We start from the raw sequence: 18,302 nt of genomic DNA on the forward strand, positions 1-18,302 counted from the left end.
ACTTTATGTCCATTCTTACTTTCAAAAAATAAAATAAAATAAGTGGAAACTTCAAAGTCAAAATAATTTTGTTCTCAAAACATAAAATAGAGAATGTATTGCTTGACAAGATGCACACTTCCATTTTTTTTTTACCTTTGGTAATTTGTCCACACTTTTTTTCATTATCCTCGTTGATGGTTCTAACTCTAGGTATTGGAAGAAGGAATTGTTTATCCAGTTTCTAATTTCACAATGTTCTTTGTGCTATATGTTAATTGTTTTCCAAAGAATCTATTATCTATAAGAAAATTCAATAAATCTCCTAATTGTCCTATATTTTATTCCCTTTTTTATCATGTGTTTAGGTCTAAATGAATATGACAAGTGGTGGAGGGAGTGATGCTAATGGAGTTTATCAACTTAGGAGCCCTCTCCAACTCTAATTGCTCTAGAATCTTCTATTTCTTCCACATAATGGCATGTCAAATGGGTCATCCTTCATTCCACATTATAGGATCCTTAGTTATGTCAGAATCAAGCTTGAAAGTGAAACAAACATCACTAGTGTTTTTTTTTTGGTTAGATTCAATAACAGCAATTCTAGTCCTTTTCATCATATTCATTCAAAATTTTGAGATCAATGTTATGTCCCTAATTGTTTTAGGGCTTAAGTATTTTTTAATTTTTATTGATGATTAGTCTAGAGTCACTTAGTTGTGAGACAAATCAAAAATTCCCTTTAGTCTTTTTCCAAAGGAATAAAAACTCATTTTTGTGTGCCTACTCAAAATTTTCATTCAAATAATGCTCAAAAAACTTCATATTCTTCTATAGCAAAGTTTATGAAATTAATGGAATTATTAATCATCCTGCTCTTACACTCCATAACAAAATGAGATGACTAAGCATAGAAACAAACATCTTTTGGAAGTTTCCCATTCACTTCTTTTCCATATGCAAGTTCTGAAAAGGTTTTAGGGATATGCTATTCTTACTGCTTGTTTTCTTTTTAATCCTTTCTCACTTTACTATTCTTAGTATTGGCCATATTCTATTTTATATCCAATCTTCCACAGTTTTGTCTTCCCCTTCAAGTATTTAATTGTCTGCTTTGTGTACAATGTGGTTGTAGGTTCAGATAAGCTTCCCCTCGAGCTACAAGTGTGTCTCCCTTTGGTATTCCAACACTGAAAAAGGTTACAAACGTTTTTATCCTACTTCAAATATATACCTAGTCAATGAAAATATAACCTCTTTTAACTTATTCCTTTTCTCCTCTAAAAGGTCAAATCTCAACACAACTATTTTCTTCCCTTAGTCCTATTCATCCACCCATTACTCTTACGCCCAAACTAGGATGTCACCAGTTCACATTTCTTGTGTCAAAGAAACCTTTACAGGTCAAAGTGAAAAAAAAAGGTGGCTGCAAGGGAGATTACTCCTCCAGATGAGTAGCCCATTGTTTGAAGGCCAACTTCTGATAGAGGTTTTTCTCCTATTAGTAAATCCATAGCCTCATATAATGCTAATCTTTGTATTGTTCTTTGAAAAGGTATAATAACTACCACTCAACACTTTCTTGTTAACCACCTAGGTTTTGCTTAGTTATTTTCTCTTGTTCAATTTTTTCTTATTTCTCTATTTGGTATTGCTATTACTAATGTTTACTATGAGGCTCTTTCTCATCCTGATTGGAAATTTGCTTTTGGAAGAAGAGATGAATGTCTTGTGCAGGTGTGGCACATGGTATTAGCTACCTTAAAAGAATGTAAGAAAATTGTTGATTACAAGTAGGTCTTTGATGTCAAATGCTGTCCATGTGATACCATTGAAAGGTTAAAAACACAACTGGTTACCAAGGGGGTATACATAGAGTTTGACCCCTTTCTGCTTGTGGCTAGATTAAATTCTTTGCACCTGTTAATTTCACTGGCTCAATCACCATAGGGCTCAGTTTGATTAGGTTAATAGTATACTGATCTCTCTAGGTTTTTCCAGATGTCATTCTAATTACTTAGCCAATGTGAAGAACATAAGGTCAAGTAGTGTGGTATTGATTGTTTATATTAATAAAATACTGGTATGATTTGTGTAGGATTGAAGAGTTGAAAATGCAACTAAAAAAGACTTTTCAAACTGAAGACCTAGAGCTACTTAAATATTTCTTGGGAATTTAGGTTACTTGTAGCAAGAAAGGACCAATTTGTCTAGGAGTAAATATGAGCAAGATTTACTCAAACAACAATGTTAAGGTTTAAACCAATAGATACACCTACAGATCCTAATATACAGTTAAACAGAGTAGATTTTCCCAAATTATCATTTCATTTGAAAAGTAATTATGAAAGGTAATTTAATTACTTCTTATGTCAAATTAGAAGATCCCTTAGACTTATATTTTTTTATGTTCTACGTTAGAGTGCATGATATACATAGTGAACCCAAATCCCACAAGTTTAGCTTTTAGGAAAATTGGTAGTTCAACATAGTAGCAGAGCCTTGTTTAGCAAGAGGTTGTGTGTTTGAACCTTACCACTATCTATTTCCTTAATTTATTAAGCTAAAAAAGGTTACTTTATTTCCTCAAATTATTAAGCCTACATGTAAGCCCAAAAGAGACTACAAATGAGGGAGGGTGCTAGAGTGCATGATATACATCATGAGCTTAAATCCTACAAGCTTAAGCTTTTAAGAAAATTGTTAGTTCAACATTCTGTGCAAAAAAATTGTTTTTATTTTTCTATTCCAAGTTGGCCATTGAAAATTTTTGTGCTCTAGCTTAAGTGGAGAGTTAAAGTCTATTAGTGAGGGTATTATTCCATTATTTAATAATAGGGTTATTAGGAGTGCAGTATATAGTTTATTGCTCTTTATTTTTTCTGAAAATTAATGAACATATAGAGAAGGTGTTCTCACCTCCTTTCACATTTTCTAACATATACTTCAATAGTCAATGATTTAGTGATCAGCCAGGGTTAAGCTCTGATGCCATCTTAACTTTGAACTGTTTGTTCTGAAATAAAAGCCCATTTTGAATTTTTCTCCTATCACAACTGGCTTTTGATCTTCAATTCAAATTTAGGTTGGTTATTTATCTGATGGCTAACTTGTAGTCTTGATTTCATGTAAAGGGAAAAGAGCTTTAAGCATAAACCCAAGCGTGAATAAGTGCTTAGTGTTTTGTCTGTTTCAAGAACAACATATGAAATTTGAAGTACTAAAGTCATACCACCTCATTTGCTTCAACTTAAACCTTTCAAAATTATAAGGAAAAATCCTAGAATGAAGGAACTGAGAAACTTAATACCATGATTTGGTTACCAACTCAGCAGATTTAAACTCCTGTATGAAAAAGGTTGAGTTCAGTCCTCTCAACCTAAAACTCAGAATCACTCATGTCATCAATATGCTTTAAATTTTAGCATTTTATTCTACTTAGCTTTCATCTAGTTGACACCTGAGACCAAATTTGGCAACTTAGCCATCTACTTAAAAACTTTGTGGTTAGTTTAAGTACTACATAGAAATATTCCTTTCTCCATCTAAAAATAAGTATATATGATGCATTTTACCTTTGAAAAAACACAATATTGGCTATTGGTAAAGCAAAAGCAACTCCATGGAAAGTTCAAGAGTAAATAACTTGTTGCCCTATTCTAATATTCTCTTAACCTCAAAAATCAAATCCACAAAGTAATGACACTATAGGCGAACCAGTAAAGTTTGGACCAAATAGAGCGAATATTTAAAGATGATAGAAATATAAGGGCCATATGTAAGCTGGGGCATTGGGGGTTGGGGGAAGTCACTTAATTTTGAAAGTAGCTTCTTACTCAGAGATTTTGGTTACTATGCTAAATGAATATGGCCCAATAGACCATGTAACAAAACACTTAACTGTATATCTGTAATTATATAGAGGCAAGTACCTGCAATACTTGATCTGTCTTCTACCATGCGGCCACCACCAAGTGCCCCTCCAGATACATGGAGCTGTGCATGTACAAAAACCTGGAAAGAATGACATATGAAAATGATCAATCATCCAAAAACTAAACAAGAAAAAGTTGAAAGGCAGGGTAAGGTGGAGAAAAAACAGAGTGCGAACTCACTGCAGCATGCTGATATCTGGGAGATGGTGACACACCAAGGGCAATTGCCCATGCCCAATGACCATCCCTATCCCTGGCAAGACCATATGCACTTGCCAGTGGCTGCAAAATATAGATATCCATAAAAACAAAATGAGAGGAGGATGCCAGATATGCTAAAATGTAACTTCAATAAGCAATTATACCAATACTACAGCATATCAAATGTATACATTTCTTTCTTCTTCTTCTTTTTGTTCTTTGCTTCTGGTTGAGGAGGCAGGATGCATTAAATATTATAACAATGTAGCAACTGATAATACTTAATTCAAAATGCATTTAAATTTTTGAATCCGAAAGAAAAGGCATATAAATTAGACAATGAAAAGTTTAACATTTGGCTTTAGTGCATTAATTGCATATAAACTTCATAACCCACCAATTACTTGCCCCACCTTCAACTACTCATCCAAATAAATAGCAAAAACTAATGGGGGGAGAAGCTGATTACAGAATTATCATAACATGTAGCATTGTCCACAGTGATTAAATATTACTTATGCATCATGCATGCCCATGTAAGCACCATCAGTTAGACATTTCAAAATTTTCTAGATTCACACTACATGTATCATAGAACTTGCTTATGTTTCATGTATCCCAGTCAAATAATCATGTTGAAGTAAATAATCAACTGTAGAATGATATACTAGTCCCATAACCCAACTTTTTCAGATTGTTCAAGTGAAAAATGTTGCTCACCACACTGTTTGCATCTCTTCCACCAAAAAGTAAAAGAAGACCATCAGAGCGTGCACTTGCTGTAGCATACCTACTTAAGAATAACAAAGTTACAGCTCGACCCAGGTACAATTTTAATGGAGAGTTCTTACAAGGAAATTATTATAAGTCCTACAGTAGGGAGCAAAAAGTAGAAAACAAAATGCAAAACCATTTTAGATACATGGTTTCCAATTCTCAAGTTCTAGGAATAATGAACAAGCAACATTTTAAGGAAAATCACAAAATGTATGATATGAATCAAAGAAACATGAAAATATTACCCTAGAAAACACACGTCTCCCATGACTCCCATCTTTCCCAAGAAATTGATGTAGATGGTTTAGGTCAAAAGGGCTGGACTATTTACAAACCAAAGAAAAAGGCATTATAGTTGGAAAGACCTATACAAGAAACTAAATTAAATGGGCAGTTTTTGGATTGAATAAGTGGAAAGCATTGGGCCTAGATGGTTTTACCATGCCTTTTATTTATATTATCAAGAGACCATAAAGAAGATACCCTGAAAGTCCTTAAGGAGTCCCATTCCAAGGGCTGATTAATGAGAACTCTACTTCACCTTCATCGTCCTTATTCCAAAGCAAGAATGTTTGCAATCAAAGATATCTAGACCTATTAACCAAATGGCGAGCTCGAATAAGATCACTATAGAAGTCCAATAGTTGATTCACAAGGTCCTCCATGAGACCACATCTCCTACCTAAGGTATCTTTGATAAGCATAGACTAATTCTAGAAATAATTTTGATTCCTAATGAAATTCTTGATGAGAAATTGCAACTCAAAGAAGGATATTCCTAAAGGTGAATTTCAACAAAGCACTTAATCATTTCAATTGTAATTTTTATATCCATAATCTAACTAGGAAAGACTTTACTTCTAGATTGTGTAAATGGATGATGGAATAGTTTTTCATGGAGAATTTCACCGTTATGATCAATGAAGAGCCAGAGGTGGATTAAGGCTTCAAGAAGCCTTGAACAACAACCCTTTTATCTCCCTCTCTCCAACATCTTCGTACATGTGGTGGATGTCCATAGGAAAAAAAATTCAACTTTATGCCTTTACCAAGAGTCCCTTTACTTCAAGATTTGAAACACTACTTTGAAATGCTCCTCACCAAGGGAATGTATGAACTGGTTAACGACACTCATAACAAAGGAAATATCCAGTTGTGTATGTGACAAGTAAATCAGCCTCCTTACAAACCTCTAGCATCTACCCTTGTCTGTTGTTATTGCATTCCATGATGTATGGGTTTGAGTATGGGTTTCGGATGCAGGTATGTATCTAGGTATTTTATCCTTCACAACTCAAATATAAGGATATTGAGATTCAGCTAAAAAGGATCCAAAAAAATTAGGCATGGGAACTAGGATATGGCATAACCAAAAAGAAAAAAAATCAATTAAAAAAAATAGAAGTGAAGAAATCCTTTTTAAAAGCTCTAATCTTTTCCCTCTTATACCTAAATGTTCTTATAAAAATTTAATTTTTCAGCTAATCCCTCTTTTTCTATATTGTAACTGTTACTAAAAAAGTTGAAAGAATAAAAAGATATCAATGGAAAAATCAAACAACCACACCTAAAGTAAGATAGGAATGCTCAACAAGGATCCCATATCCATGCCCACGTCATGTCGACAAGGGTATGTTTAGCGAAATTGAGAGATTTGGGTATCATAGTTGGCAATACTTGTTGCCCCTAACTGACAATTCGGATCTATGGAGGTGTCAATTAGGTTGCATCCTAAAAGACTAGTTTCTTAAGTAGATCAATAGTGTACTCTCTTTGAGATACACAAATACAATCTTTAGATCTAGCAATCTTCATGCCAAGAAAATATTCGAGTGGTCCAAGGTCCTTGATTTCAAACTCCTTTGCCAAAACCTTTATGGGTCTTGGAAGCTCTTCAAGATTGTTGACAATTAGGATTATATCATCCACATACATGATTAGGATAGCAATCTTGCCGCCAACTATTTGTTTCAAAATCATAGTATGGTTGGCTTGACTTTGAATGCATCCATAGTTTCAAATTGCCTTGGTAAATTTGTCAAACCAAGCTCTAGGAAATTGCTCCAATCCATGAAGATATCTCTTAAATTTGCACACTTTCTCATCTACATGAATTCTCTCAAAGCCCAGTGGTAATTCTATGTACACTTTCTTTTCCAATTCACCATTCAAGAATGCATTCTTCACATCTAGTTAGTACAAGGGTCATTCAAGGTTAGTTACAAGAGATAAAAGGACACAGAGTGTATTCATCTTAGCTGAGGCAAACATTTCTTGGTAGTCAGTACCATACATTTGTGTGGACCCCTTAACTACAAATCTAGCCTTGTAGCTCTCAATTAAGTTCTTTGCCTTGTAATTTGTTAAGAGAAAGAAAAAAAAAAAGTGTTTTATTCATTAAGAAAAGAGTATAAAGCATAAACTTTTTGAAGAATTTCTGAATTCCTTTTATTGATCTTTTAGGTACACACCATACACATATATATACACAAATAACTGAATAAGAAAATATCAATCTAACTTGATTCTCTCCTAAAATTAGGAAACTGAATCATCCTAAATGATCTCTCCTTTTTTATTCCTAAAATACTTTCCTAAATTAAAACCCTAACTTTGAATGCCAAATTTCAACACTCCCCCTCAAGTTGGAGAATATATATCATATAATCCCAGCTTGCAAGTTAAGTCTTCGAAGTTAGGCCTACGTAAAGCTTTGGTGAGGATGTCTGCGGTTTGGTGCTTGGTAGGAACATAGTTCAATTTAACCGTCTCACTAGTCACCTTCTCTGTGATGAAGTGTCTGTCAATCTCAACGTGCTTGGTCCTGTCATGATGCACGGGGTTCTTTGCTATGCTTATAGCTGCCTGATTATCACACATCATCAGAATTGGAGATGAACTCGTTTGTCCCAGTTCACTAAGAACCCTTTTTATCCAAATCCCTTCACAGATTCCTTGTGCAAGAGCTCTGTACTCAACTTCTGCACTACTTCTGGCTACAACTGATTGCTTCTTACTCCTCCAGGTAACAAGATTTCCCCAAACAAAAGAACAATATCCAGAAGTGGACCGCCTGTCAATGATGTTTCCTGCCCAATCCGCATCTGAGTATATTTCAGTGTCACGGTTCTCTGTCTTTCTGAAGAATATACCTTTCCCTGGTGTCATTTTTAAATATCTAAGAATCCTGTAGACTGCTTCCATGTGTTCCTCAGTGGGGCTGTGCATGAATTGACTTACAGCACTCACTGCAAAGCCAATATCTGGCCGAGTGTGTGAGAGATAAATCAAGCGCCCGACGAGCCGCTGATATCTCCCCCTGTCTACCGGTGTACTTTCTTTCTCGATACCAAGTTTCTTCTGACTATCCATAGGAGTATCAATTGGTTTGCATCCAAGCATACCGGTCTCCTTAAGAAGATCGAGTATGTATTTTCTCTGAGAGACTACAATTCCCTTCCTTGATCTAGCCACTTCCATACCAAGGAAATATTTCAAATTTCCAAGGTCTTTAACTTCAAACTCTTCTGACAAATACTTCTTCAAATTCTGTAATTCCTCCATATCATTCCCAGATAGAATAATATCATCAACATAGACTATCAATATGGACATTTTCCCGGCATAAGACTTCTTGACAAATAGAGTATGATCAGCCTGACCTTGTTTGTAGCACAGCTTCAGGACTGCTTTTGTGAATCTATCAAACCAGGCTCGGGGAGATTGTTTAAGACCGTACAAGAATTTTTGGAGTTTGCAAACCTGATTCTTTGCCATACTTCCTTCGAAACCAGGTGGTATTTCCATGTAGACTTCCTCTTCTAGGTCACCATTTAGAAACGCATTTTTTATGTCCAGTTGTTGCAAGCACCAATCTTGATTGACAGCCAATGAGAGAAGGATCCTGATAGTGTTCAGTTTTGCAACAGGAGCAAAAGTCTCCTGATAGTCTATCCCATAGGATTGTGTAAACCCTCTAGCTACTAAACGAGCCTTGAATCTCTCGACTGATCCATCTGCTTTGTATTTTATGGTGAAAATCCACTTGCACCCCACGGGCCTCCTCTCAACCGGCAAATCTGTGATAGTCCACGTCCCATTCTTCTCAAGTGCATCAATCTCATCTTCTACTGCCTTCTTCCATTCTGAAATTTTTAATGCCTCTTGTATTGTGTTGGGAACCTGAGTATCATCAAGAGAAGTAGCAAATGCTCTGTAAGATGGTGATAGCCCTTCATATGTAACATAATTCCCAATTGGATGATCTGTACATCTCCTAACACCCTTCCTCAATGCAATCGGCAGAGTAGAATCATCAATGCTGGGAATTAACACCTCTCCAGCCCTATCCTCACCTATGTTCTCTTCAGGAAGACAGGAATTGGAGTCAATATATTGGCCACATGTTGACTGTGATCCGTGCTCTAATTCCTGTCTTTTCCTCCTCCTGTTGTAAACTTGTAAGTTCTCATTAGCAAGTTGTGGGGCTATAGGTTGAATAGGTATGGGAGACTGGATGGTCACAGGAGAAGGAACATTTGTGTGCTGGGCTAGCTGGACTGATGACGGCATGGGTGTGGACAACTCAGTGGGCGTGAATTGGGAAGGATTTGGTGACTCTGAGTGAAAAGAAGGTACACCCTCAAGAAGAGACTCCCAAACTTGATGTTCATTCATGCTCTCCCCCTGAACATGAGATTTGGGATAGAAGAAGACATGTTCAAAGAAAGAGACGTCCATGGTGGTGTAAAATCTTTTGTTGGTTGGAGAATAGCATTTGTACCCTTTTTGGGTTGGAGAATACCCTAGGAAAATGCACTTATTGGCTCGAGGAGCAAATTTGCTACGATTTTGAGGATACACATGAACGAATGCCGTGCAACCAAATACTTTGAGTGGTAAATCAGAAGAGGTTGCACGGGTGTGAGGAAATTGTTTTAAGAAAAGTTGACGTGGGGATTGAAAGGTAAGCACTCTGGATGGCATACGGTTAATCAAATAAGTAGCTGTGAGAATAGCTTCCCCCCAGAAATAGTTTGGAACATTAGAGGAAAACATAAGGCACCGGGCAACCTCCAAGAAATGTCTATTCTTGCGTTCAGCCACCCCATTTTGTTGTGGGGTGTCAATGCAAGAACTTATGTGGATAATGCCGTGATTTTGAAGATAAGTACTGAGACTACTAGTAAAGTATTCCTTTGCATTATCTGACTTGAGGACTAGAATTTTGGAATTGAATTGATTTTGAACCATAAGATTGAAGGTTTGAAAAATGTGCCCGACCTCTGACTTTTCTTTCATAAGAAAAACCCATGTTACCCGTGTATGATCATCAACGAATGTCACAAACCATCGAGTGCCAGAAATATTTTTTATCCGGGAGGGACCCCACACATCACTATGTACTAGAGAGAAAACAGTCGAAGGTTTGTATGGGATTTGAGGATATATTGTTCGAGTATGCTTTGCAAACTGACAAATTTCACAGTGATAAGATGCTGGATTTTTATTGATAAATAATTTGGGAAACAATTTTGCAAGGTAAACAAAGCTAGGATGACCAAGGCGATAGTGTAACATTATAATTTCACTATCTTTATTGACCTTAGAATTTGACACAGAATTGAAAGACTCTAACATACTCTGAGACTGTACGCAACTTGCTTGAGAGACTTGGTTTGAGAATTGGCCACATGAGAGGAGGTAGAGCCCGGAACACAGTTCAGCACTGCCAATCATCTTCCCTGATTTCAAGTCTTGAAAAACACACGAGTTTGGATAAAATTTAGTAACACATTGGAGATCACGGGCCAATTTGCTAATGGACAAAAGATTACAATCCAAGTTTGGAACATGGAGGACAGAGTCAAGATATAAGTCTTTAGTAAGTTTTATAGAACCTGTCCCGGCAATTTTTGACTTTGAACCATCAGTAATATGGACGGATGAATGACCATTACTTGGCTTGTAATTTTGAAGAATGGCAGCATCTCCTGTCATGTGATCAGAAGCACCTGTGTCCGCTATCCACGACTTCATTCCTCCTTGATTAGCAGTGAAGGCTACACCGGTAGTACTGCCACTGCCAACTTGGCTTAATAGTTTCTGTAGCATCTCCATCTGCTCTTTGTTGAATGGACTCGGCTCGGGAACAGATGTGCTCTCAGAGTTGGCAGTCACGTGTGCTCTGCCATCTCTGTCAGACCGTGGCTTTGGTTTCCAATCAGCCGGTTTGCCATGAAGCTTCCAGCAAGTCTCCTTATAATGGCCTGGTTTCTTACAATAATCACACCAAGGCCTATCCCGTTTCTGACGATCTCCACCACTACTATTAAATGACCGAGTAGCAAGGGCAGAGGCATCCAATGTTGGGGCAGGTTGCTCTTTGGATCCCATCATCACTTTCTTTCTACTTTCTTCACGCCTAACCTCTGAAAAAGCCTCCCTGAGACTTGGCAGGGGTTTAATGCCCATGATTCGGCCTCTAACATCATCCAATTCCCTGTTTAGTCCTAGGAAAAACTTGAACAGTCTCTTTTGTTCCACAATTTTCCTGTATGTTGCTGCATCATCAGAACATTTCCATGAGTGAGTCTCGAATAAGTCAAGGTGCTGCCAATACCTTGTGAGTGTGTTGTAATACTGAGTAACTGTCTGCTCTCCTTGGCGGAAGTCATGTAGGGCTGATTCAACCTGAAAAAGTTTTGAAGTATTTTCAGAACTTGAGTAAGTTTCTTTGGCTGCATCCCATATGTCCTTTGCAGTCCTAAACAGCAAGAAATTTTCACCTATGTCATTGTTCATGGAATTGATAAGCCATGACATGATCATGCTGTTTTCAATCTTCCACTTCCTGAAACCCGGTTCTGTAGTTTCTGGCATGACTGCTTCTCCAGTGAGGTACTCATCCTTTCCTTTACCGCAAATGAACAGCAACACAGATTGTGACCACTGTAAATAGTTATGGCCATTTAATTTGTGTCCTGTGATGAGAATAGGAGAGGAATCACTGCCACCAAGGTTTGGAATTTCAGATCTGCCCCCTGATTCTGGTGACGTGACGCTGGATACTTGTGATGATGCCATTCCGTATTTTGTCATGGACCGGAAAGGTAGAAGAACACTTCCCAAGGCACGTGCAGGGATTGGAGTTGAGGAAAAATAGCCGGAGGACGTCGGAAAAACTGATCGGAGGGCCCGCGGAGGCAAAAGAACCCCAAAAGAGGCACGTACAGGGCTCGAATGGCAGAAACAGGTACGTAAGGTGGCTGGTCGGCGTCAGGCGAGCCTGGAGTAGAAAGCGCGTCGCCGGAAAGTGGCTTACGCGCCCTCACGTGCCGGCGCGTGAGATATAGTCGCCGGCCGGAAAAACGTGCGTGGGCGGCGCGTGGATGGTTTTCTGGCTCCGGTGCTTTGGGAAAAGTTGGAGATCTCCTCCAGGCGCTCATTGCGGTGTGAAAAAAACCGTCGCCGGAAAAGTCGCCGGCGGTGAATGTTTTCTGACGACGATTCGACCGACCGGAAAGCGTTTTCTCACTTGGCTCTGAGAACAGGGACTGATGACCAGAATGAGAGATGGCCAGAGAGAGAGATGGCCAGAGAGATTTGGCCGGAATGAATGATGGCCTGAATAAGAGGTGGCCAGAAGGGATTAGGGTTTCAAAAAACTGGCTCTGATACCATGAAGAATTTCTGAATTCCTTTTATTAATCTTTTAGGTACACACCATACACATATATATACACAAATGACTGAATAAGAAAATATCAATCTAACTTGATTCTCTCCTAAAATTAGGAAACTAAATCATCCTAAATGATCTCTCCTTTTTTATTCCTAAAATACTTTCCTAAATTAAAACTCTAACTTTGAATGCCAAATTTCAACACTTTTATAAAAAAGAAAAAAAATAAACTATCCTTACTAAATAATTACTAATAACTCTTTACGCTCCCCCTTAAGTTGGGGTACATATATTACAAAGACCTAACTTGGAACATATAACCCAAAATAAATAAATAAATAAATAAAAATAAAAATCCTCCCTAAAGCTTTAGTAAACACATCACCTAACTAATCCTTAGACTTGATGTAAGGAGTTATCACTTTCTTGCTTATTACAATTTCTCTAATAAAATGGCAATCCACCTCAATATGCTTGGTTCTTTCATGAAACATGGGGTTACTAGCAATGTGAATAGCAACCTAATTATCACATTACATAATCATGGGTTGTTCAAGAGAAAAACCAATCTCTTGTAAAAGGTTCTGAATCCATATTAACTCACACATAGTATGTGGCATAGCCCTATATTTTGCTCCAATACTAGCTCTTGCTAATCTTTGACACTTCTTTTTACTCTTCCAAGTAACCATGTTACCACTAACAAAGGTATAATACTTGCTAGTGGACCTCCTATCAATTGAGGATCTTGCCTAGTTCACAACCAAAACACTCACAACATCAAAGCTCAAATTGGACCTTCTTCTATAGAGTATTCCTACACCTATAGTACCTTTGAGATACCTTAGGATTCTACACATTGATTCCTAATGAATCTGTTGGTTGCTTCCATGAACTAACTTACCGCACTAATAGGACAAGCATTGTCAAGTCTAGTAATTGTCAAATAAATAAGTTTACCTACTAAACTTTGATACCATCTTTTATCTAAAAACAAAGAGCAATAATCTCCATTAAGATTCACATTTTTCTCTATAGGACTGTTAGTTGGCTTTATGCCTAACATATCAATTTCATTAAGAAAGTCTAATACATACTTCCTTTGGGATAAACAATCTCACCTCTCCTATGTGCAACTTCTACCTAAGAATTAATGCAATAACCTAAGATCTTTTGTCTGAGAAGTCTTTTTTAAGTAACCTTTCATTTCTTCAATACCTATAACACTAGTACCAAAGACAATAATATCATCAACATATGTAACGATTACTACTATGTCAATATCTCTCTTGAGTGGCTAGAATTACATCTTCTAAAACCAAATGATACTTAACTTATCAAAACAAGCTCAAGGAGATTGCTTTAATCCCTAAATACCCTTATTTATTTTGCAAACTTTAACTCTTAACTCCCCAAGTAACAAACCAAGCAGTTGCTCCATATAGACTTCCTAACTCAAATCACCATACAAGAATGCATTCTTAACATCTAATTGATGTAAACTCCACCCAAAATTGATAGCTAAGAAGATCATAATACATAACAGGAAAGGAAGTCACAAAATAGTCCACATCATAAGTTTGAGTACATCCCTTAGCAACTAAGCCTTTAATAGTTTTGTAGCCCTATCTGGATGATATTCAATACTAAAAGCCTAATGGAAGCCTACAACATCCTTTCCTCCAAGCAAATTGAAGAGCTTCCATGTACCTTAGTCTAGAAGAGCATACATCTCTTCTTCCATGGCTTTCTTTCACCCAACATGATTTAAAGCTTCCTCATAAGACTTAAGGATGGAAATAGAAGACAAGGCATGAACCAAACACCATAAAATGGGGGAAAGATTATCTAAAGATACATAATGAGTAAGAGGATAGCAAGTACAATTGTGTTTACCTTTCTTGAGTGCAATAGAGAGGTTGACTAATTAGGAATTGAGGAAACGGAAATAGGTGGTGACATCGGATCCTCCATTGACGAGTTCAAAGAAGGAAGAGATTGAGTTTGATCTATTTCACTATCTTTAGCCAGTCTTCTCTATTGATACACTTGTAATAGTTTGTCAGTCTTAGATAGAAAAGTATTGATAATAACAGGAAGAGGAATAGAATAAGTAATTTTCTAACTATAAACTATGATTAGAAAAATAAGTAGTCTCAAAGAATGTTCCATCAACATTAATAAAGTATTTACAAGACATGGGATCAAAGCATTTGTAGCCTTTTTTTAGTTATAGAATATCCTAAAAATACACATTTGATGGATCAATGTTTATCTTTATTCGGAGAAAAATTATGAGTAAAAGCAAACACATCCGAAAACTCTAGGAGGAAGAGAAAATAAGGGACGGTGAGGAAATAACACAAAATATGGAGTCTTCTAATGCAATAGAGGAAGGTAATCAATTTATTAAATAACATTTCATTAAAATAGCATTCCCCAATAAGATTTTGGAACCCTCGTATGAAACATAATAAAATGAACATCATTCAACAAGTAACGATTTTTCCTTTTAGCAATTCCATTCCATTAGGGTGTATAATCACATGAAAATTACTAGACAATTTTATTTTTAGCACCAAAAGAGAAAAGGGAATGATCATTATATTCAAGGGCATTATTTTTTTTTTTATTGGAAACGACACAGAGATATTGATAGAAAAAAAGAAGTACAAAAAGAAGGATGAGAAATCCTCCCGCCAAAGAAAACTAAACTATAGGAAATTACATTGTAAAACAAGCTAACTCTCTATAACGGACCATTCCTTATGGAGTACACACCGCTAACCAATCAAGTTGTAACACATTAAGGGGAGTCCCCTTAAAAACCTTGGAACAGAAAGCCCAAAGAGAAGCAAGGAAAACAATAGAGTCCCAAAGATACTCTGAATTCCTTACTTTATCCTAAAAAATCCTCGCGTTTCTTTCCCACCACACAACCCGAATTAGAGCAATGCTCGCAGCTTGCCACAAAACTATCCCCCTCTTAGATGAATCAAAACCATTAAATTTGATGGACATCATGTCAAAGATGCTCCTCGGGGGGACCCAATCCATCTTAGCTAACTAAAATAATCTGTGCCACATCCCAATCGTCAAGGAACAATGAAGAAAAAGGTGATCTACTGATTCCCCATGCTTCATGCACAGAATACAAATATCAGGACTAAGGGCTTTGTAGGGTCTTCTCACTTGTAGCATGTCATTAGTATTCACCTTCTTGTGTGCCACTAACCAGACAAAGGACCTCACTTTGAAAGGGACTTGAGAATTCCAAACGAACTTAGAAGGGAAAACCTGAGGAGATCCAGAAAATTGAGATAATACTAGAAAGAAAGATTTGACTGAAAAAAGCCCTGAAGAAGATAAAGGCCAAAATCTAGCATCTGGAACTAAAGGAGATAGATGCAATCCATCAAGTGACCGCATGATGCCTTCTAAGTTCTCTATCTCAGAATCTGAAAGGTTACGGCGGAAATTTAAATTCCAAGAGAAAGGACGAGTAGAACCGAGAACTAAAGAAATAAGAATATTTTTATCCAAGACTACTCTAAATAGTCTTGGATATTGGGTTCCCAAAGGTTGGTCCCCCCACCACAAATCTTCCCAGAATCGAATTCTTTCCCCATTTCCTACCACAAACCGAGTAAACAAGGAAAACTCCTGAAAGACTTGTGCAATAGCCTTCCAAGGATAGCAATGTGACCATCTGACTAAAATGTTAGCATCCCAACCATTAGAGTGTGAACCATAAATGTTTAATATGACCTAATGCCATAGAGTTGAACCCTCTCTAGGGTACCTCCATAGCCATTTTCCTAAAAGAGCGAAATTCCTCAGAGAAATATTCCCAAAACCCAAACCCCCTTATTGCCTTCGGTTTACACACAACATCTCATCTCACTAAATGATCTCTTTTGCCTTCCGCAATCCCTGACCATAAAAAATCCCTTTGCAACCTCTCGATTTTTGCAACCATTAAAGCGAATAACTTAAATAAGGAAAGGAAGTAATAGGGCATATGGGTAAGGCAAAATTGGATAAGAGTTATCCTTCCCCCGAAGGATAAGTAAGTCTTTGCCACCCATCTAATCTTCTTGAGATTCTCTCAATCACTGGATCCCAAAAACCACACGCCTTGGGGTTCTCTCCCAAAGGAAGACCCAGATAGAGTATAGGCCAGCCAGAAGCCTTGCAATCAAGCATCTCAGCCAATCTTGAAAGATGAACCTGATCAAGATTGATGTCATAAATATTACTCTTGTCAAGATTGACCTTGAGCCCAGAAATGTGCCCAAACACTAGCAAAAGACTCTTGAGAGTCTGCAGATCTTCCTCCCTAGTGTTAGAAAAGAAAATGGTATCATCAGCAAATTGCAAATGGGACACCCTAGTTCTGTTTCTACCCACCCTGAAACCCTCCAACATATTTCTTTCCTCTGCTCTCAATAGCATCTTACTCGGTACATCTGCGACTAAAGTAAACAAAAAAGGGGATAAAGGGTCACCTTGTCTTAATCCTCTAAATGCCTTAACCCACCTTTTAGCGCTTCCATTCACCAAGACAGCATAAGATACCGAGGACAAACATCCACTCATCCATTTCCTCCATCTAGGACTGAACCCCTTCTTCTCCAACACTTGATCCAAAAAATCTCACCTCACATGATCGTAAGCCTTTTCAAAGTCAATTTTGAAGACAAAAACTTCATCCCCTAATCGTCTTCTCTCATCCACTATCTCATTGGCTATGAGAACCGCATCTAAAATTTATCTCCCTTGAACAAAAGCGCCTTGAGTAGAGTGGATGGTTTCATGTAGAACCCCTCTTAGACGCCCTGAAAGCACTTTGGCTATAATCTTGTAGAGACTAGTGACCAAGCTAATGGGTCTAAAATCTGATATTTCTTTGTCAAACTCTTTTTGGGTAATAGAACAATGAAGGAGGCATTAGTGCTTTGATTGATAATTCCGCTTCTATGAAATTTTGCAAACACTCTCACTAAATCTTCCTTAATCACATCCCAACAATCTTGGAATACTGCAATGGTAAAGCCATCAGGCCTCGGAGCCTTGTCCCTATCCAACTGAAAAATGGCCTTAGAAGTCTCTTCTTCAGTGAAAGGGGAATCCAACCTTAACACGCTCTCTTCCGAAATAGGGGACCAATCTAATCCTTCAACGCTCCAAGACTCTCCTGTAGGACTCGCGTAGTGCTTTTCAAAGTAAAGTAAGATCTCCTCTGTGATACTCTCAGCATTATTTAACACTAAGCCCATTTCATTTTCCAACACCTTGATATATTTCCTATTTCGCCTGCCATTAGCCACTTTATGAAAAAACTTAGAATTACAATCCCCTTCCTTAACCCATTTCACCCTAGCTTTTTGTCTCCAATGGATTTCCTCCCTCAAAATTAATTCCTCTAGCTCCCTTTTTCTTAAGGTTCTTTGATTTAACAATTCAGAAGTGAGACCCTCTACCTGCTCAATGGCATCAAAGTTAGCTAAATTATTGGGGATACTTTTTTTCTTTTCATTAAGCTCTCCAAAAGAAAACTTATTCCACTCCTTCAATTTGGGTTTAACAGTTTGTAATCTCCTCATGAACAAGTGGCCTTCCCAACCATTTCCTTGAAAACCTCTCCACCAATTTCTAAAGTTCTCCTTGAAACTAGGATGTTGCAGACACATATTCTCAAACCTAAAAGGTGTTGGGCCCCACAT

At 37.3% G+C, this 18,302-nt stretch overlaps 1 protein-coding gene across 5 annotated transcripts in view; it reads right to left on the bottom strand.

Annotated features, from left to right (window-relative positions):
- The window catches only part of LOC117927608 (serine/threonine-protein phosphatase BSL3-like), a 97,603-nt gene that overhangs the window by 63,905 nt on the left and 15,396 nt on the right, over nt 1-18,302 (bottom strand). For 4 of the 5 annotated variants that reach the window (XM_034847214.1, XM_034847217.1, XM_034847213.1 and 1 more), the window contains 3 exons: nt 4,836-4,908; nt 4,095-4,196; nt 3,912-3,993 (listed from right to left, as the gene is read on the bottom strand). In XM_034847214.1, the coding sequence (XP_034703105.1) occupies nt 3,912-3,993; nt 4,095-4,196; nt 4,836-4,908 (257 nt within the window). The remainder of the gene's footprint in view (nt 1-3,911; nt 3,994-4,094; nt 4,197-4,835; nt 4,909-18,302) is intronic. The other variant, XM_034847216.1, reaches the window with a different exon arrangement.

This window comes from Vitis riparia, chromosome 13, assembly GCF_004353265.1.
Source record: "Vitis riparia cultivar Riparia Gloire de Montpellier isolate 1030 chromosome 13, EGFV_Vit.rip_1.0, whole genome shotgun sequence".
Lineage (NCBI taxonomy): Eukaryota > Viridiplantae > Streptophyta > Magnoliopsida > Vitales > Vitaceae > Vitis > Vitis riparia.